Source organism: Crocodylus porosus, unplaced genomic scaffold, assembly GCF_001723895.1.
Source record: "Crocodylus porosus isolate Cpor-Errol unplaced genomic scaffold, CroPor_comp1, whole genome shotgun sequence".
Taxonomy (NCBI): domain Eukaryota; kingdom Metazoa; phylum Chordata; order Crocodylia; family Crocodylidae; genus Crocodylus; species Crocodylus porosus.
Window position 1 is genome coordinate 2,115,460 of NW_017728914.1, and position 21,181 is coordinate 2,136,640.

Genomic DNA, 21,181 nt, shown 5'->3' on the forward strand with positions numbered 1-21,181 from the left:
ATAACCCAGGTAAATTGAGGTAGCAATACCATAGACATTACACAGGCAACAATAGAAGTATGTTCTGATAATAGGCAATAAACACACATAGGCAATGAAGACAGATGAACCCCCATAAACTTCCTTAAGAAATACCCATAACTATATTAACCTCTACAGTACGAAAAAACAACAATCACAAAATAAGCAGGTGCACTCAGCACCTCACGGGGAGTTTCCTGGAGCCCCTCCCCTTTAGGGCCCTGGGATGTGGACACACCCCTCCCACAATGGAGGTGGCAGACCCTCCTCTCCCAAGCCCACCGCCCCTGAAGGACCGACTTCCCCAGCAACTCCCACTCCCACTCTGAAGCAGCCAAGGCTCATCTCCTGGTGGCCAGTCCTGCAAGGACCTCTCTCTGGCGGTGCCTCTGGCTCCTCTTGATGGCCTGGTGCCCTGCACTACGTACCCTGGGTACTCCCATGGGAGCCAAGCCCTTACTGGCTCCGGTTCCCCAGCCTCACACCAGGAGTCCTTCTCTTTTCCAGGCCCTGCTCTGGGCACCAGGGCTCTTTTGGTTTAAAGCAGAGCCATGCTGCGGGGCTCCGGTTACTTAGCTTAGAGCCAAGGCTAACTTGAGCAGCCTTGAGCTGCTCCCAGGGCTGACTCTCCTTGCGCTGACCTGCACACCGTGTAGGGCCCAAGCAGCCTCGAGTTGCTCCCAAGACCACCTCTCTGTGTGCCTATCCATGTACCACCTATTCAGCCCCTTGCTGGGTTCACAGGTTCAAGCCACCTCAAGCAGCTCGTAGAGCCTGAGCACCATGCACCAATCTGTGCACCATCGAGGCTCAGGCTGGGTCCCGAGGACTGTCATCTCCATACCTCCTCTCTCCTTGCCATCCCCTGCATCTCTCTCCTCCCAGATTGCTGAGCATGCTCTCCTTTTATAGCTTCAGGGGCTCCATCCCCAAAGTTCCCCGGACCTGGCAGGGCAGTCTCATCAGATCCAAACTGCTCCTTGCCCCCTCCCTTTGGGGAAAGGGCGTGGCCTTGCTTATCCTGGCTTGCTTCTGATTGGTGAATGGTCTCCACCAATCGAAATTGCAGAATCTCAAGCCCAGGACTCATCCAGAGCTTAAAAGGTAAGTCTGCTACACTGAGAGTCTCTACCTGCTGATCAGGTATAGCAGAACCAGTGGCATAGTTACATCCACTTCAAGCTCATCTTCACTCTAATTTGGAGACTCTTATCTTCAAGTGTGAGATGCTGATTGAGTCACCAATGCTCAGCCAGTCTTTGTTTTCCCTACTGATACTCTTACTGAGTCTGTATCCCGTTGTCAATTCTGTGAGTTATCCTGTCATATGAAAGACACACCCAAGAGTATCAGCATTTGATATTTTAATCACTGCTCTATTTTGTCTCTGCAGCAACCCCTAAAGATGCAGTATCTACATCATTTACTGACCTTGGGAAATAATTCACTTTTTAGGCAACTTTATTTCTGACAGGTTTGTGAAAATGGGGCTTATGAACTGCAGTGCATCTTCTTGGCTCACTTTTCCCTGACAGAGACATTTGCTCAGTGAGTTATGTGGCTTCCCACACTGGGAGGCAGCAATTTCTGTACCCCTCTGGAACCCACATATTGCTTCAGCCTTGGGCACTTCCGTCAGTTCTGAACATTGGGGGTTCTGATGATGTCCTTCTTTCTTTCCCTTTTTGCAGATGGATTAAGTTTGAGGAGAAAGTGGAAGATGGGGGCAAGAAGTGGAGCAAACCTCATGTCACAACCCTTTCCTTACACAGTCTGTTTGAACTAAGAACATGCATAAAGAAAGGGACTGTCCTCCTGGATTTAGATGCTCACAGCTTTAAGCAAATAGTTGGTATGTAGAAACTGTGGAGAAATCACTTCTCTGGGATGCAGCCATCTTGGGCTATGTGTTGGGTTACTAGGAGCTCCTTAAATAAAAGCATTGACATTTGATAGCAAGGTACATACATATTGGACTTTATTATTGAGACAGCAATAGAACCTCAAGGTCCCAAGTGAGCCCAGAGCCTCATTGTGCTAGGCAGTGTGCAGACACATTGTAAAACCCAGTCCTGCAAGCTTTCTGTTTAAATGGACTAAACAGACAAAGGAAGCCTTGTGTTAAGGTCACATCTGGATTCTGCAGCAGAGCAGGGACTTGAGTTCCATCTAGGGTGTTGTGAAGTAGAGCCATAACCGTAAGTGCATTTTCTGTCATGACTTTAAAGTCTTGTCCATAGGGCTGAGTGTAAAATCTGGTATAAGGTATTTTGGAAACATCACTTCTCCAGTTGTTCCAAAGTCCTGGCTGAGAATCTGGGAGAGGTCCTCAGGATTACACTAAAAATGTAGCATCATTTCACTATCCAAATTACTAGATGTTTTTCCTACTATGACAGTGCGATTTTCTTAGTAATCAGTAGGTCTCTTCCATCTCTAGCTTTGATAAGTCCATTGACTTGAATGGAAGCTCTGGGTGTGGACTAAGGATAATGTAAAGGCCTGGGTCTTTGTGGTATCTTTATTAGGGCTCCATAGGAAAGAAGATTAGAACTAAGGTGCCAATTGAGGCAGGACTGTAAGCTATCTACATTGCACATTGTTAGATAGACTCTGCATCACTACCCACACCAGGTAGAAGATAAGTCAGGGTGGCATCTTCGATGCTGGTTGGTTCCGAGAGGCATAAGCCTTCATATGTGACAGCCTGCTTCATCAGATGCTATGAACAGATTTGAAGAAAGAAAGGCTTTTTAGTATAAGAAATCTAAATACAAAGGAAAGGGGAGGGGGGAGAAGGCACTGCTGATAAAAACAAAAGGTGAGTTGAAAAGGTCAATAGAGATAAAAAGGCAGCAATTAACACATAAAGTCATATAGAAATACACAGCTGGAGTTAAAAGCTAGTCCAGGTAATGGAATAAGAAACCATTCTTTGTTGAGAATATGTTGAGAACACTATCCAGTCTGTGGATGATTTCTTGTCCTGCAATTTCATGTTCAAGTTGTTTTTTAAAGCTTTTGTTTAAGGATGGCTACTCTGAAGCTAGTGATGGAATGTCCAGGGTGGTTTAAGCATTCTGCCATGGACTTCTGTGAGTTTTTGGAGTTGATGCCAAGGCAGTGGCCATTCATTCTTTTACATAGGGATTGCCTCATCTGGTCAATGTAACAGTAAAGGGCCACTGTAAGTAGATAATGGCATATATAATGTCAGTAGAGGAGATGAACAAACCTTTGATGCTACATTTCATGCAGTTTTTTCCAGTGATAATTTGGCCTGTGTTGATAAGGGGGCACAGCTAACTGGAGCTAAGTAATCTGTTGCTGGAGAGGCATCATTTGAGGTTGGGAGGCTTGTCCCCCTATGGCTACCTTGGGAGGATGATCATTTTTCAGGAGGGATGGGAGGTCATCAATGATGTGTTCCAGGTATTGAAACTGGGAGCTGTAGATAAGTGGTTCTCAACCTTTGGTATCTTACGTACCCCCTGCCGATTGACGTGGCAGAAGCAAAACCGGAAGTCCCACCATGGCACTTCTGGTTTCACTGCCACGAGCTGAGTACCACTTTTTCCACCGCGGCCCAGGGCAAAGCAGCCTGGGGCCTCCCTCCCTATCCCCCAGCACACTGACGCTGGGGAGTGAAAACCCTGGCGAACTGGACATGGTGGGAGGGGCAGTGGCCAGAACTTCCAGCTTGAGCAGGCAAAAATGCCTCCAACCTTCTGGTTGGTGGGGCTTGGCCAAAACCAAAATGCAGCACCCATGTACCCCTTGCCTGTGTCTCACATACCCCCAGGGGTGCACATACCATGGCTTGAGAAACACCGCCGTAGATGACAGCCAGAGGGATTCTGTTGTCCTTGTCACAGGGTTGGTATTGTAGCAAGTCAAAGCAAAGTCTGAGCCTGGCTGTGTTGATTCAAGGGGCTACAATTTTGGGTTTATACTGTAAGTGCAGAAAGGCCTGCTCCAGATTCCTAAGGTATGAAACTTGGTCAATGGGATCAGAGCAGATTCGGTTGATACTTAGAGCTTAGCTGTAAACGATGGATCCAGTAGAGTGCATAGGATGAAAGCTAGTGGTATGGGGGTAGCTGTAATGATCAGTTGTTTTTTGGTTTCCTATACAATGTACACTATTGCCTACAAAAGTTCATGCCTTTCTGAACCAGTTAATTTCTAAGGTGCCACCCTGCCCTACCTTCTACCAGACTGCAGACTATAGAACTAACCACCCAAGCACCAGCCCAAATGAGAGCTGTGTTCAGGAGGTCCACTCCTTGACTCTGGAAATTAGTCTGGGGTTAGAATTCTGTCTGTTGAACTTCAACATCCAAACATCTCCATATTTCCCCTACTGCCAGTGTTGTATTTCTTCTACTAATCTTGGTTGCAGAATTTTATCACTTTCATCAATTTATGACCATGGAACTGACTCGCTTCAAAGCTACACCAGAGGAGCACCAATACCCAGGAAATCCATATAGTTGAATGAATGTACTTTGAGAAGGGGGGGAAAAAGTATCTGCCACTTAAAATCGCTGATGTCATCATTTTGCATTTAAGAACAGGTGATTGCTGTTCAGACTGAAGAGCACACCCTGAGACCAGAGCTGAGGAAGAAGCTTACACACGTGCTGCTCCGCAGACCCCAGCACCACACCACAAAGTCTGAGCTGAGGACAGTGGCTGAACTCACTGTTGCCTCCTGCAGAGGTAGGGGCTCAAATCCTTGAAGCTATGTCACTAGCTCTAAATTGAAACAGAACAGGACCCTAAGCTTAGAAAAAATCTGTTAGTATGAATCTTTTAAAAATTAATGAATGGAAACTTAGGGACCAGGTCCTGACTTGAGAGCAGGCTGCCAGACAGTGTCTGACAGACATTCTAGCACAGTTAATGCCATGGTTTGGTACATGCTTAATTTGCCACAATTAAGCATTTTGGCAGACTTTATTTTAGTGTCTTAAGATTAAAAGATCATGGATGCTGAAAGTGAGGGCCAGGAGCACTGGCACAGCCAAGTAGGGGACCAGAACTGGAAGGGTGAGGCTGCAGGGCAAGGTTAGGGTTGATTCACAGAGCACAGCAGTGGTTTTAGGACTGGAATGACCTAGGGTGAGGAGCATTGGTAGAACTTAATGGATGCCCCAGGATAGGAGATGCAGGATGTGTCTACATGTGCAATTAATGTGTTCCTGGGCACCCATCTCAACTTGCACCCATTGGGACCAAATTTGCAGGGCTGGCAGTAGACATGGGCCGGTCTCAATCTCCGCAGTGCAAGGGGAGCTGTCCCAGCTCTGGGAGCAGCTGCCTCCCACCCACATGGAAGAGGTGGCTGTCCCTGCTCTTTGGGCAGATCCCTCCCAGTCACGTGGAGATCATGACTGGTCAGCATCCCAGTCAGTGTCTACATGTACACTTCAGCGCATTACTTAATACATCATTTATCTAGTACTTGTATATATTGGTACTAGCAAATGGCATATTATACTATTTTTATGAGCAGTAATTGCTGTGCATGTGTAGACGAGGCTTTACTGCTCATTAGATTAGTCTAATAGTAGAGCATCTCATGTAGACTTACCCACAGAGGTGCAACAGGTCAGGATTCCAGGACATTGGCAGAGCCTCACAGGCACTATTATACAGCACCTGCCTGCACAGTATCTGACTGAAGTAAGTGCTATTACTCTCTCATCTCTATAAGCCAGGGGTAGGCAAAATGTGGCCCACGGGCTGGATGCGGCCTGCCATGCCATTCTATCTGGCCTGCAGGGCCACTAAAAAATTTAGAAAATTGATATTAATCTACCCTGGGCTGCCTGTCATGTGGCCCTCGATTGCTTGCCAAAACTCACTAAGCAGCTCTCTGCCCAAAATAATTGCCCGCCCCTGCTATAAGCACTAAATGCACATGCTGTTTTAAAAGTAAAAAGCTATAGACACTTTCCTTCTCGAGGTCTTGCCTGTAGGAACAAATCTAACCAATGAACAACTAGGCTTTAATGATATTGCTTTGTGTTCCCTTTAAAGTTGTATTGTATGTTCCTTTGTACTTCCTGTTTTAAATGTTTTCTCCCTTTTCCTTGTAGGAAAAGCTAGTAACTTGACAAATCCAGGAACTGATGTCTCAGAAACACCCCTTAAAGAACAGGTAAAGAAGGCAAAGCTGGACAGAAAATATTAAGTTATTAGTATAGCTGGATGAAATGTGTAGGTTTGTTCCCTAAAAAACTTACTTGTGTGTCAAGCCACTGTGTGTACTCCTAGGGAGGGAAGCGTGTGATTTGTGCATGGGGCAGGGGAGGTCATGAGCTGCCCACTGTGGGCTTGGGACTCCCTACCCTGCTGCCCTCCTCCTGGGAGCTGCCATGGTCCTGTGAGCGGGACCTGCCATGGAAGGGCAGAGCAGGGTGGGGAAGCTCGCTGTTGCCACCACTGGGAGCCCTGTACCAGCTGCACCACCATGGCAAGGTGCCCCCTGCCCACCTGGCAGCAGCAGGGGCAGTGACAGCAGCAACAGTGCAGAATAGTGCCCCCTGCTGCTGCCAGCCAGGCAGGGGGCATCTCACCTTGGCGGTGCAGCTGGCACGGGGCTCCTGGTGGTGGCAGCACAAGGCCTCCTTGCCCTGTTCCACCCTACCATACTGGGTCCCACCTGCTGGGTTGCAGAGGCTCCCAAGCGGCGGGTATCAGGGCAGGGAGCTCTGAGCCCCACAATGAGCTGTCTGCATCTTCCTCCATCCTACGTGGACTCTGCTAAACTCCTGTCTGGCTGAGCTGCCCATGGTGGGTGGGGGAGGGGAGAGAGAGCATGCTCTGCTTAGGCAGAGCTCAGGCTGGGGGCCCTTTCCATTAGGGCTGGAGGGTGCCAGGGGCTGTGGGTTGGAAGTGAGGAGCACCAGCAGGCTCAGGGGGCTGCAGTTTGGTAGTGAGGGAGAATGGCACGGTTTGGGGAGGCTTTGGCTTGGGAGTGAGGGGTAACAGCTTGGGAAGGGGCAGAGCATTGGCATACCAGGGCTGCTCAGCACCACAAAGCAGGGAGGGCTTAGCTGAAGTTGGACCCACATTCTGGTGAGTGAAGGGGACAGGGGAGCTTTGATTTTCCATGATAAAAAAACAAAATCAAATGCCTATATAGGTATTTAGAATTTATTTTATAATAATGACTGAGGCACTGGTAGGCTTCTAAATTGCTTTAAAATTGTAAATGTATCAAGTAAATATTGTGTTCAGCTGATACCTACATATATATATTTTAATCAGATTTTTAATCGGAGAATTATGGATTTTTTTAAACAGAAAAAACCAGGATTCCTGGTTGTGAGTCCCATGGCTGCAGGGTAAAATGAGAGAAGTCTTGCTGGGGTGCTTACAGTGGCTATGCATAGTGGGTGCACAGGATTCCTACCCCCACCGGTTGCTGACTGGCTGCTGGGGGGGAAGGGCAAGTGCCTCCCCGAATCAGGAGGCACTAGTCACTTATGGGTGCTTAGCCCATAGAAGAGAATGGGCTTATGAGGCAATGAGATTACATATCCTGTGAGATAGTACAATGTTATATCCAATTTGACTAGTTCTGTTCTGAGCCAAAAAGCCAAATCTTTAAGGCTTAAAATCATTGATTTTTCAACAATAAATACATTTTAAAATCCACAACAGAACCTCTTTTCTTTAGAAAGTTATAATAAAAAATTCCCCTACATGCTGGATCCAGTGTCTGTGGTGCCTAGAGAGGGTGATTTGTGTCCTGGACTTGGTGCCACAGGTGCTGGATCCAGCATGCAGCAGGGGGCTCCTGGACTGGCCCTGTCTAGATGTTGTGTGCAGCACTGGTCCCAGAGTGGATGCTGCATGTGGTGTGTCCCCCAAACCAGCCAGGGTGGGTGCTATGTGCAGCTCACATTCTGGGCCCTGGAAAAGAGGCTGGTCCGGCTTGTGCTGAATGTTGTGTGTGGGCGAAATTAAGACCCAAGGGCTGCACCAGGGGCCAGATGATGGGACTTTGCTAGCTGGATCCCACTTGAGGGCCATATATTTGACACCCCTGTTATAAAGCAAAAGTGTGTCTAACAGATTTGTGGATATAGATGTTTACATCTTCCAGCAATTGGCTCAGGTAATCTGGCAATTGTTGCAGTTATGATAATGGCTGTTTGGTGGCTTACTCAAAAGGAGTTGATGGGTTTAATTCTGATCCCCAGAGGCATAACAGGGCAGCTGGGCACTCAGGGCAGTGGCAACACTGAGACAGGAACAACTTTCAGCTGTTGCCATGCTGCCAGCCTGACTGTACTGTCATGGTAGCAACGCTTATTTTTCTGATGCTTCTTCCACACCGCAACAAATCAGTGCCTAGTGCTGCTGCCTCAGTCACCCCACCTTAATTATGGTACTGCTGATTTCTAATGGAGAAACATCCCGCCCGAAAATGTTTCTAATGGAGAAACATCCCCCCAAAAACATCCGACATCCCCCAAAAAATCCATTTCAGCTTGTCCTAGCTGGAATCTATGTGGAGAAACCAAAGACCCAATGGCATGAGAAGACTGAATTCACTTTATCCTTAAGTGTGTTTTTTTTCAGCCTAGATTTGAAGTCTCTTGATGGAGTAGTGTGAGAAGGGCTTAACCATTGCTGCCCATGCTGAAATACTCAATGGGTGCATCTACACGCCATTATGGCGATGTTGTTAATGCGCCAAAAGGAAGTACTAAGGAAGTACAGTGCAGTAACAGCCCCTACTGTGCCATAAGTACAGCACATGATTATTTTTAGTAGCTACTCTGCCATAGCAGTGCACTATAATGGGGAAGTACCCCAAATAGAGGGAAAGCTTTTAGCTACCACGAAGTAGCTGCTGGTCACATGTAGATCCCCATAGTGCATTGATACGGTGACATAATGTTGTATGTAGACATACCCCATGAGTAACTTAAAGAGCGTAGCCTCCAAGACTAGGGACAGACATTCAAAAAGCCTGAGCTTGAACTGATTCAATATTTGCAGGTTAGTCTAACCTGGCTAGGCTAAATCAGTTTTGTAACTGAACAGACATCCCAGAAATGCAGGCACATGCCTGCAGTGGCTCAGGCTAGAAGCCAGGGAGTGCTAGAGCAGCCCTCCCTTCCTTCCACAGCATGGGGCTAAGGGGTGTGTGGTCAGGCTCTGGCAGGAGCTCTGATTAGCCCAGCAGGGAATTGATAACAGTGTTTATAACCCAATTAAGAAAACAACAGAGGGACATTACCAGCTACTTGTTGATTCTGCCTGTTGATTCAGCAGGGACTGTAGCCAGCACATGGTCTGCTAGCTAATACACAAACACCTCCTCAGCAAGGCAGAAGGGAGTGGGAAACTCCTGCTTAGCAGGAACTATAATGGGAGGGAGGAAGCAGCCTGCAAGTCTGGAGCTCCAGCCAAGGAGCAAAGGGGAGGGACCAACCCTGCTATGGAGCAGAGAGCCCTGTCCTGCCCAGCCCAGAGAGCATGCTGGGATTCTGGGGGTGTCTGGTTTACCTTAAACCAGCAAGGGGGCTGGGACAGATATTGCATAAACTGGTTTGAGCCAAATCAGTTAAGTCTGATACTACATTCAAGCAGGTTTATCTCAAACCAGTTTTAGCCATTCTCAAACTGGTTTATGTGCACTGAATATCTGTTCTGGTACAGGTTTAAACCAGTTTCTCATCACTTAAATCAGTGTATGTGTAATGTTTGTCCCTAGCCCAAGAGCTCAGCCAGTCAGATACCCTTCATCAACACTAAGAGCCAAATACCATTTCACCTCTGCATGTCTAAGTGTCACTTATGTAGCCATAGAAGAGCCATCTTCAGTGCTTATGCAAACTTTAGATTCTGCTTCCCTGGCTCTGCCCCCCAGAGCAAAAACCATCCCACTGCTGTTTATCCATTTCATCCAATGACTGTTAGATGTAAAATGCAGAAACATGCTGCAGAAATATGATGGCCACTTACATGGCTAGGGAAATGGCACTTAACTGTATAAAAGCAAAATAGGATTTAGTCCTAACTGACCTTGAAATTATGTTCACAACTGTAACTGCCTCGTGTTCACACAGCTCGTAACAGATCATGGAGGTTTAACCCACAAGTGGTGCCCTTTGACAGCCATTTGTGACCTGCAGGGCTACAGCCTTCCTGTATGCTATTCCTGGGGTTGCCTGTAATACTTTGATCTTAAGCAATTTGGGAGGCAGTCCTCAATTAATCCAGAGCAACACTAGATGCCGCTCTCTGCTCTAATCATCATGGGGCACCTCTAGATGAACTGATCAATAGCACTGCCCTGTTCCCTGGGCTTGCTAGCTTGCCAAATAATCCAACAAAGTTAATGCCCTCACATAATCTCTTGTATTAGGCTGATATATCAATTAATGTTAAACCAGGACCTTGCCTGCTGTTTCTGGCATCTTCTTTGCCAGAAATTCTGTTTAAGTACAATAATGGTCCCAGGTATAAACCAAATATAAACAGTCCCCAAACAATACCAAATCAGTCCTCAAAACAGAGTGCCTTTGTTTCAGGGCCTTGCTCCATTCCTGCTGATTGATCCCAGTTACAGTCCATAACAGGCCTGCTCACAGTTTCTTTTTCAGTCTCCAACAGAGCTCCTATCAGTTTTCTTGCCTGGATCAAATTGACCCTCTTAGCTGCAGGGCTGGATTTATATGCTTCCTAGGCCTGTCTCTTTCAGGTTCCATGTAAAACAGTTTATCTTGAAGGGATTATGTCCCTTATCCCCTCTTCCTCCATAATGGGGTAGAGGCTCCTATAACACAGATTATTTTGTTTGCTGCTTTCTGGACAGCTGGACTAATAAATTTCGTTTCATTTCAGCTAAAAAATCCATTCAGGAGGAAGATCCCAGCTGGGGCTGAAGTGTCGAACATTCTTGCTGGAGAAGTCAACTTTCTAGATAAGCCATTTATTGCCTTCATCCGACTGAAGGAGGCAGTGGGACTTGGGGCCTTGACTGAGGTAGCTTTCCCAAGCAGGTAACACTCAGACAGAGAACATCTCTGTAGAGATTCTTGGGCCTTTTCTTTTTCCTTCCTATCTCTTCAATTCCTCTGCATATCACACAGCCATGTCCATGGTTTGGAGCACAGAACTGAGGTTCAGGATTGGTAATATAAATTAGAATTTTACTTGCTGAGAATTAAGTGTAAATCTTTGAGAAAACCAAGCATAAAGCCTCCACTGAATTCCCTAGGGAGATGTTCTTTCTTAATGTAGCTTATCATGACATCTACTTAGGAACTGATCTTGTGGGTATCACTTGGTAAGAGACACACTGAGGAGAACCTCACTATTCTCCTCACTACTGACTTATTTCCCCACCCAGAAGTGGGTCTCTGTCAGTGGGTGTGACATGTCCTATAACTGTTCCTGAGAGCTGTTACCTGCTTCCTTTGTGCTCTCCTGCCACACCTTGATGTAAAACAAATAGAGGGTGTGGCAGGATGCGACCTAGGGGTGCTGTGAACTCCCCTGGCGCCCCTACCTACCGTGCCAAATCAGGTTTAATGCACCCTCGCTATTTTGCCCGCCACGTCTTTGATGGTGACATGTTAAAGGCAGGCTGCCTTTCTAACCCTCCTTGGCACGGTGCCTTGATGTATCTTGGCTCTGTCTAGTTGCCTGGTGCACTCCAACCTCTGGGGCTGCACGTGAGTCCCACAGTCACCCGTGCCCTCACAGGTCCCCGGACTCGTCTCCATGCCTGCCTGTGCCCTCACGGGCACCGCCTGGCTTCTCCTGCAGCTCCTGCCCCCACCAGGGCCTGTCTCCCGCACTCTTGCAGCCCGCACTGGGGCCTGTCTCCTCACAGCTCTCGCAGCTGGCACTGGGGCCTTGCCTCGCGATCCCCGCAATCGAGGCTCAGGTGGCCGTAGCCGTGCCTGGCCCCCAGACCCCCTTCTTGGGTCCTGCGCCCCACTGGGGCTTCTTGCTTGCATCCACACTGGGCTCCTCCCGATACTGCCCACACTGGGACCAGGGTTGGGACACCCCAAAATGCAGCGCCCTCTCCAGCGCCAGGAACCCTCACACTACTGGGGAGCTCCTATGAGGCCTCCTCCAACCCCTACAGCCTCACCCGGTCCTCCGGTGTAACACAACAACAAAACAGAAAACTACCACTCCTGTGTTCCAACATAAATTCCAAGCCGCCTGGCTAACCTTCATATATATCCCTACTAGGTTTTCCTCCACCCAGTATCCTCATGCAGACCCTGCTCAGGCCATTAGGCTTCTCTGCTATGCCTGCCCTGCTTGCTCCAGCAGAGCTCCACCTTCCTTTGCTGCCAGAGGGGAACTGACCCTGGTCTCAGCCTAGGCTGTTTATATAGGCCAGACCCTGCCCCCTTCTGGTCAGCTGACCCAACTGGTTGTCTCAGCAACCCACACCTGTGCTGCCCTGGTGAGTGGCAGCTGAGCCCATATTACTGCTGTCAGTAGCAGGCACTTCGTGCCCTGCTATAGAGGAGAAGCTGAGTGTTGCAAAAAGGGAAAACAGAGCTGTCTTAACAGGGAGTACATGGTTTTCACAGGGATCCACCTCCCCTACACCCTGTCCTTACCCCACCTGCTGGGCTGGACCTATGATCTTTCAAGTATGCCCAAGTATTTTGACCGCTGGCTCACCCAGTTTCCCACCACTTATTTAGACCTTTCCAAGTCACAAATTCCTCAGGGCTCAGTTAATCCTTATTTACGCCCCCTTAATTTATATGCACACTCTAGACCAAAGGGTCCTTATTTATGGCTACTCACTCTGAGATTCCAGCATCAATCACTAAGTCCTTGTACTTCCTTGATTGATGGATTTTTCATCAATTGATTAATTCTCATTTATGCCTCCTCAGTCACATATTCACTGCCCTCGAACTTATCAAATCAGTGAGCCTTCTTTAGTGATACCCTTCAGTCAGTCCCACCATCGCCAGCCTGTCAGCTCAATAAACTGACTCCCAGACAGGCTTCACAGCCACTCCCTGCGCAGAGAGGCTTACTTCATGTCCGAGTCCCAGCATGGGTGGGCTGAGTGGCTGACACTTCTCCACTGGTTACTCTTCACTGGCTTCTGCTCCAACTGCCAAAGGCTTGTCCTCAGGCTGGGACTCAGGTTCGTTGTGCTCCTGGACTCTCTCTGTGCCTCTGCACAGAAATGTACCACTGTCCTCTGGGAGACCATGCACTCCCCTCTCCAGAGGTGTTATGATTTGGCCCTCTCTTCTTTGGGCCTGCCAGGCCTCCCAGGGGCCAATCAACCACAGCTCCCAAGGCATATGGCTGCCTGCAGCTGGGGCCCACTGGCACTTGAAAGGTTATTCCCAGATGGACTCGCCGGCAGCAGTCAGCCAATGACCCTGGTTGCACTTGGGGTCCTGCTCATAACAGGGGCTGGAGAATGGCTTCCTGTTACAGTCGCCAGTCTTGAAAGTGGCTGACTGAAGGAGACATGGTCATATGTATCCAGTGGCATTTCTGCTGTTGCAGTGCCTGCCCCATGCAAATCCAAGAAAGTCAAATGAGATCAATGTCACTTTATCCCAATTTGTGTGTCCCTGTCATGCAAATCTATCTTCCTATTAAAGGATAAGTTTGCTGGGAGCTGCTCTGGTGTTGGTGTCGCATATTCATGGTCCCCTATGGGACTTCTAAATTCTACCAGCACCAGGAGCCACATAAACAACTTCCAGGTAGTACAGGGTCTCTCAATCATATTTCTCAATCTCAACTCAGGTGAGCTTCAGGGCCCCACCTAAAATGCTGACCCTGTTCTGTCAGTCTCTCCTAATAATCTACACTTGGTAGAAGCAACAGATAGGACACATACAAAGTAGGTCACAATTTCCCACTTGTTGCCAGAATGGAATAACAGGGGCCACATGGGGCCCTGGAGAGTGAAAACCAGGGGAAAATCCTGCACTGGCCCACAAGGGGCTAAACTAGATGGGTCTCAGTAGTGAAGCTTCTCAAGCACTAGCTGACTCTGTGGTAGCAAACATTTTGCAGATGATTTCTGAAGACTTGGCAGCTTTGGTTGTGTTGTGTAAGCAGTGAGCTGGAAACAGGAAGAGCCTGATTTAAAAAAAAAAATTTTGTTTTATAGAACTAAGCCCTGTGCTGCTGGGGCTGCGGCTTCTACACAAAACAAACCAAACTGTCTTGTGAACTGTATGGGATCTCAATATCACCACTTTCCTTAGACAGATAGCCCTCTCATCCCTTGATTCCTCCTTCCTTCCAGCTGCCTTGATGGACTCCACAAGGGCTTCATATTTACTGACTGGATTTTCCAAAGCCCTCACCATTAGTCTAACTATGCTGCTGCTACAGTCAATGCCTTACTACTCCCACTGAATTCTATAGCAGTTTACCATAGTTGATTCTAAGAAACAGAGGCATAATGGGCAGTGTTTGTGCTCTAGGTAAACCTGGCAAGAGAGCTGGGGGTGGAGGGGGAGGGTAGCAGGTGAGGAGTCACTGCTGTGCACTGGAAGAGTGGGGGTTCCAAGACCAAGGGTGGGTGCGGGACTGTTACCTATGCTGGGGACTCAAAAGCAGTCCCTGGCTGCTGCAGTGACAACCACAGCATGGTCCGCTCACCCTGGTTATCGCTCCTGCAGCAGCAGAGCTTTGTCCAGGCATCCGGTTGCTACTTCAAAAGCAATGCCATTGGGCTGCTCTTTTTCCAGGGACATGGACTCGTTGGGGGTGGCGGCCAATTCTGGTACCTCTCCTAAGCTGGTACCTGGGGCTGATGTCCCAGTTGCCCACCCCAAGATACACTATTGCTAAGGATAGCCCAACACTATTTTACACCAGCACTGTTCACCTTTGAAACACTAGTTCACTAGTCACTGCAGAGTTCAGAAGATAGGTAATGGTAATACATGTACTTCAATCTGACAAAGCCTTCATAAACCACCTTCCACAGCCTGGGGGACCATGTTCTTTTTCAACAGCATCCCAAGACCACCTCAGAGAATGCCTCAGTCTCTGAAACACTGAGTCCTGCCTGTAGGAAGACCTCTGAAAAGGAAAGAAGTAGTTACTCTGGAAATCTGTGTTGTTTCTTTGCTCCCTCTAGGTTCCTTTTCATCCTCCTGGGCCCCAGAGCCAAAGTGAAAGCTTACCATGAGATTGGAAGGGCCATGGCCACATTACTCACAGATGAGGTGAGTCCATATGTCGGGAAAAGTGCTGTATGTATCTAGAAGTTGTATGAGGTTTCAGCATTAGCCCTTTGTTTCCTGTGTGTGAGGTAAGCTAGAAAATGCTAATGGGAGGCAAAGGGTGCTCTCACTACCCTGCTAGCACTGCCAAAAGCTGGCTGAGCATGCAGGACATGCTGGGTTATAAAAGTCCTTACTTCAGGTCACCTCAATAATAGAAGCAGGACAAAAGTCATGCCCTAGCAGTTCCTCTGCTTATACCTGTGGAGGGCTGGTGCACTTAGGATGAATTTGATGATATAAATGCATTTCCTTCCAGCTCTTCCAGCGAGTTGCTCATTGGGCTCAGGACAGAGAAGACCTCATTGCAGGAATTGATGAGTTTCTGGATGAGCTGACAGTGTTGCCTCCAGGCAAATGGGACCCAACCATCCGAATCCCTCCACCAAAATGCCTGCCCTCTCCACATAAAAGGTACCAAGGGATGAGGACCCAGCAAGCAACTGGGTCTTTTTTTCTAAAGATCAGAGGTAGGCCCAACGCACAAAGTAAAGTTCAGCACTAGGCATTTAGATCCAGACCAGATCAGCTAGTGCTAGTCAGTGGCTCTTGGAGACTGGGAGATTAAAGTCACCCCTACTGATTCTGGCCCAATGAGTTCAGATGAGCTTCAGAACAGGGTGTTCTTGGGAGAGATGTCGCTAATTCCTCTTTTAAAAAATAAGTGTTGTGTGTGGCCACTACCTTGCAACTGGACCCTTCATTTCATGTGAAGGTAGAAGCACTACAGCATTGTCTCCATTTCTGGTTTATTCATGCTACTGCGGGACAACTTAGTGCCTCTAGGGTGAGCAGTTGTACTCAGACTCCCAAAGAACAGTCAAGTTAAGAATCCAGTAGTAAAAATCACCAGAGGAAACAGTGTTTGATTTGTTTGTGAAGAGGGTTATGATCTGAAACTGTCCATCTGGATTCATTTGTGTTTGTCTTAGGATATCTATGCACTTACGGGAATGGAAATCTCACTGCAATGGGAACCTATGTGCCACTGAGGACAGACATGCCCATGGGCACCAGCATGTCAGTGAAGAGCTGAAGAGAACAGGGAGGTATGCACCCAGCCAAGGGTTGTTTTTTTCCTCCAGAATCATCCCCAGAGAAATCTGTTTCACAGACAGGCAGCCAGATTCAGCCCTTGTGTGAATTCAGCAGAACCTGCAGGTGCAGTTCCATTTAGTCAGTGGATTAGTGCCCATTTATACCAATGCTCAGTTTGGTCTTGAACATGGGAGTCCCATAGAAAGTGCCCCATCCTGGCACAGAGTAGATGTAGGTTCATTCCTTGACCTGTTTTTTCTTCCTGTTAGCAGGGCTTGGGGCTCTCTCATGTAGTACTCACATGAGAAACCTGGCCTGGATTTCCATACCACAAGGTGAAGGCACACCTAAGACCCAGATTAAATTTTTGGGCCTAACATTTTATCTTTCAGTGGGTGCCATGCAGCCAAATAAAAGACCTGGGTTGGATTCCTAGGGACAGTCAGAGAAGATACAGTGAGGTATATATGGACTTCATGTTTTTGTGAATGAGTTAGTATGGGGCAGTCTCATGCTTTCATAGTGCCTCACTATATGGGGATTGTTTCTGATGGATGCTTCTAAGACCTGCTACAATACAAATAATAAATAAATAATATTGACAGTGCTGGTTGGGATTTCACTGTAATATGGGAGCTAAAACTGACTTTGGGCCAATAGAGACAAGGCTTTTTGGTGGTATCTTTATCACCAAAAAGATAACCAAACATATAAGAGCAGCCTGAACAAAAGCATTAGGTTCAGTTGCTTCTTTGACCTTGTTGCTTCAGGAGAGGAGGTGGCTCTGCTATTGCATTCTCTTTGCAGAGCTTTCTCACATAAGGCTTGGCTAAGCAGACAGCTTTGCTCCCATGGGGTAGATTGATTGGATTGGTTCATTATTAATCTCTCTCTTGAATTTCCCTATTTCCATGTTGGCCTGCAGGTTATTTGGAGGACTGGTAAAGGACATCCGAAGAAAGGCCCCTTGGTACTGGAGTGATTTCTATGATGCACTGAACATCCAGTGCTTTTCAGCTATTCTCTATATCTACCTGGCGACTGTTACCAATGCAATTACTTTTGGTGGCATGCTGGGAGATGCTACAGATAACATGCAGGTCTGTGTTAGCTTCACACTCAGACTCCTTCCTGCAGGCCATGCAATATGTTCTCCTCTCTGCAGTTGCTTTATTACCTTTCTTGCCCTGGTGAACATTTTGTCAAAAGTGGAATATATCAGAACTAAACCAAGTGCTGGCTGCCCTAATGTTAATGGTGTTATGTTTAAGGTGCATATAAGAGTATGTTGTCAGGAAGGGTGCATCAGAAAGCAAAGCTAACACTGAGGTCTCTCCATAATATTATTTGGGGGAAACAACTCAAGTGTTTTCCAACTCACACTCATTAGTTCTCACATGCTGTGTGCATCTTTCTGCCAAGCTTGCAGCTGCTGCTTATGCCTTCAATTACGTACCTACTATGCAACCACTTTGGCCAGAAAACTGGTTGTAACAATTCATGGACAGGGATAACTTTCACTCTCCTCTATGCATGAGATGCTGGGGGCCATCTGCAAGACAAGACAAGACAAAACAAGACAGCTGATATACATATGGATAGTTGATATAAATATGCAACTGTTCCCTGGAGTTTATCATTTGGAGAGCTCAAAGCACTTTAGAAAGAAGGATATCATGAGTCTCATATTAGAGATGAGGAAATAAAGTATAGGCAAGTAAGTGCTCTTGCCCACAGTCCCATAGCAAATCAGTGGCACAGAGAGTGATAGATCTCATATCTCCTAACACTCCCTGCAGTCTTTTATTTTAGCCACTAAACCACAGTGTCTCATTCCTGTACACTGGTTTGCTCAGCATGCAGATACACCACATAGTGCATTTCTGTCTCTCTGAGGAGTGGCTATGGCAGGGATGGCCAACCTGTGCCACACATGACACAAGAGGCATGGGAAGCCTCTGTGTGTGACAAATGGCAAGAGGCGAGGCAACAGGCAGATGGAGAAGGGAGCAGAAAGAGCAGCAGGTCAGACAGGGGAAGGGAATCAGAGTGGCACGCTGGGAGGCTAAGGGACTAATTAGTGGCATGCCTGAAAAAAGGTTGGCCCTCACTGAGCTATGGTATGGGGCATATGGGTTGAGAGAAGTTGCTTTGGAATAAAGTAGCTAATGAACAGGCAGAACAATAGACAGAAACTGTACTCAACTTGAAATTGCCTGGAGAAACACCAGCAGGGGGCTCTGGCACTCTTGCTAGTACCTGTCAGTCTGCCAATTCCTTTAAGCCAGTGTTTCTCAACCTTTGTAGATTCAAGGCATGCCTCATTAGGGTTGCCAAATCTGGCTGAAGCTATTCTGGGAGATTTTTTTCCCCAACATGATGTAATATCATTAATTGTACCATTCAACCCGTTCACAATATCAATCTCCCAGATTGCTTTCAACAGTCACTGGGAGATCAATGTTGATTCCAGTAGACTCCTGGCCAGTTCAGGAGGGTTGGCAGTCCTACACCTTGTTAGACTCAAGACGTCCCTCAGAAGATGCTAGCTCTTAGTTTTCACTCATTTTTTACTACAGAAAAATAGCAGAGCAATTCTTCTGATGCAAAGAACTCTGAATGACAACAACAGGTCAGAATGTTTTTAACACATGAATTCCTATTTGAATCTCTGGATTTATCTTGTGAATCATGTCTGCACACCTAACAGTGCTAACATTGCGTGACACCCCATGGCACCCTTGAAAGGATCTCAGGGCACTCCAGGATGCTGCATCACCCTTGTTGAGAATAGCTGCTGTAAATTAACCAGCTGGCAAATCTGCACAGATAAGTGCATGCTGGCTTGTTACCTGCAGGAAGGGCGTGGTATGCAGGTGCAGTTGGAGACAGATGTGAATGGAAGGGGAAAGGTTCAGTGAAAAGGGTTCCCTGGAATGACTGAAACTCCTGGCTGAGTTTTGTTTTGTCCCTGAAAGCAGCTGAACAGTACCCTGGATCCAACCAACTGTGAGCTTCTCTGCTGGGTTTTAATGTCACCAGTATAACACCACCACAATTCTTAGATAAATTCTACACTCCTTTATAACCTAAATTAGAACCATGGCTCAAGCCTCTACCAGCTGAGCTAAATCCTCTCCTAGTTACTTAGGAGCAGAGCAAGTGTCTTAGAACCCCTTTGGGCAACAACACACATGCAAACCCAGTTCATTACTCTGACACTGCAGAATTCACATTTAGCACAGAGATGACTGCCCAGAGAACTCACTTGCCTTGGCCAGGTCCTCCTGCCTAAAGAGTCTAAGCTCATGGGCCCTTCAGAGTGAGGTGTGACAGAGGGACTAGTCTGTCTGCAGAACATTGTGCATGCTCCTGTTGCCTTGTTCTGGCTCTGGTAATAATCCTCCATGACCCTGACCCAATAGCATAATTTGGGCTGGGCAAGTAGGTTACCAGCCCTGGGCCTCCATTTAGTGGGGCACCAAAGTTGCACCTTCCCAGGGAATCTATGGAGCTGCAGCAGCAGCTCTGCACTGGTTAGGCAGACCACCCTATGCCAGCAGCAGTCAGGGACTTTGAGTCCTTGGGGCAGGTAGAACCGACCACCCACTGCGCTTCAGTGCTGTACATTCCTTTGCCTCCCAGCAAGGTTTTGTCCAGAGCACAAAACCTGCTAGAAACACCTCTGCCCTGAACTGGTCATTTTAGTTATCTGTGCCCTGGCTTAACTATTTTATGGGAACTGAGAACCCACAGCTTCTGGGAGCTGAGACCAAATAAGTAAACCTTGATCAGCACTTTGTAGTGAAGGGTGCTAGATGAAGCCCTAGGGTTACTGGCTTCTCCTTTCTCTGGCAGAATAACTCAGCAGCAGGGGGATGGCATATAAGGAAATGGTGGCATATGTAGGAAGAGAAAGATAGAATTTACTCAGCCTCTTGGTTGTAACATTTTGGTAGTTGTTAATGTTTTGTTTGCGTGACTAGAACTTGTTGGCAGTAGTAACAATAAGTGAGTGAGCAGGACATAAGCCCTAGGCGCTTCCTAAAAGGGGGAGCTCTGGAATTGAGCTGGGGGAAGGGCTCATCTTCCTGGCCCTGGTCCTCTTCTTCCCTCCCCCTCACAACCGTGAACCTTCCCTGTAGTGCCTCCAGCTCCAGCAGTCAAAAGAGCAGAGCAGAGCACAGTAATGGTGGCAGCACAGGGTATAGTTGGTGGAAGCAGCACAGTGTAGGGACAGTGACCAGAGGTTCCCTGCTATGGGGCAAAGATGTCACCTCCCTCTTTTGCTGCTGAAAATTGGTGTGTTTTTGGCCATCCAACATGTCTTGGCAGGAAAAAAAGGAGATGACATCTCCCACAGCAGCAGCGAAACTTCAGCCTCTGCTTATAGCAGTAGCTAAACCTAACAAAATGATTCATAGCCGCAGAGAAAAAACGTCTTAGGCAGAGGCAGCTTAAACAGTGGTGGGCTGAACTTTTAAAGAGAATGGCATCACTCCTGCTAGCAAAGCCTTTTTCCAACTACTAGCTCCTAATCAATTCAGGCTGACAGAACTAGCACTAGGGGGATAGCTACACTGCTATTTAAGATTGACCCTTATGGCAGTCCTCTGCCAGAAGCAATGTGTGCTGTGGAGCCTTGTCTCTGTGTTACCTTGTGACAACTTCTCGTTGCACTTCCTGTTCCTTGAACAGAACCCTTCTAGGAATTAGTCTGAAGACCACTTATCTTTCCTTCTGTGTTTGTTTCTAATTATAACCATTATACATAGAAAGTATAGAAGGGCCAAAAGTTCGGAGTAAGGGACTGTGAGATAAGTGCTGGAAGACTCCCTCTGCTT

The 21,181-nt window shown here is 47.4% G+C and overlaps 1 protein-coding gene across 1 annotated transcript in view; it reads left to right on the top strand.

Annotated features, from left to right (window-relative positions):
- The window catches only part of SLC4A9 (solute carrier family 4 member 9), a 73,302-nt gene that overhangs the window by 8,354 nt on the left and 43,767 nt on the right, over positions 1–21,181 (top strand). The window contains exons 2-9 of the mRNA XM_019534794.1: positions 1,713–1,873; positions 4,594–4,743; positions 6,126–6,187; positions 10,894–11,051; positions 15,155–15,242; positions 15,559–15,713; positions 16,232–16,348; positions 17,263–17,437. Of these exons, the coding sequence (XP_019390339.1) occupies positions 1,713–1,873; positions 4,594–4,743; positions 6,126–6,187; positions 10,894–11,051; positions 15,155–15,242; positions 15,559–15,713; positions 16,232–16,348; positions 17,263–17,437 (1,066 nt within the window). The remainder of the gene's footprint in view (positions 1–1,712; positions 1,874–4,593; positions 4,744–6,125; positions 6,188–10,893; positions 11,052–15,154; positions 15,243–15,558; positions 15,714–16,231; positions 16,349–17,262; positions 17,438–21,181) is intronic.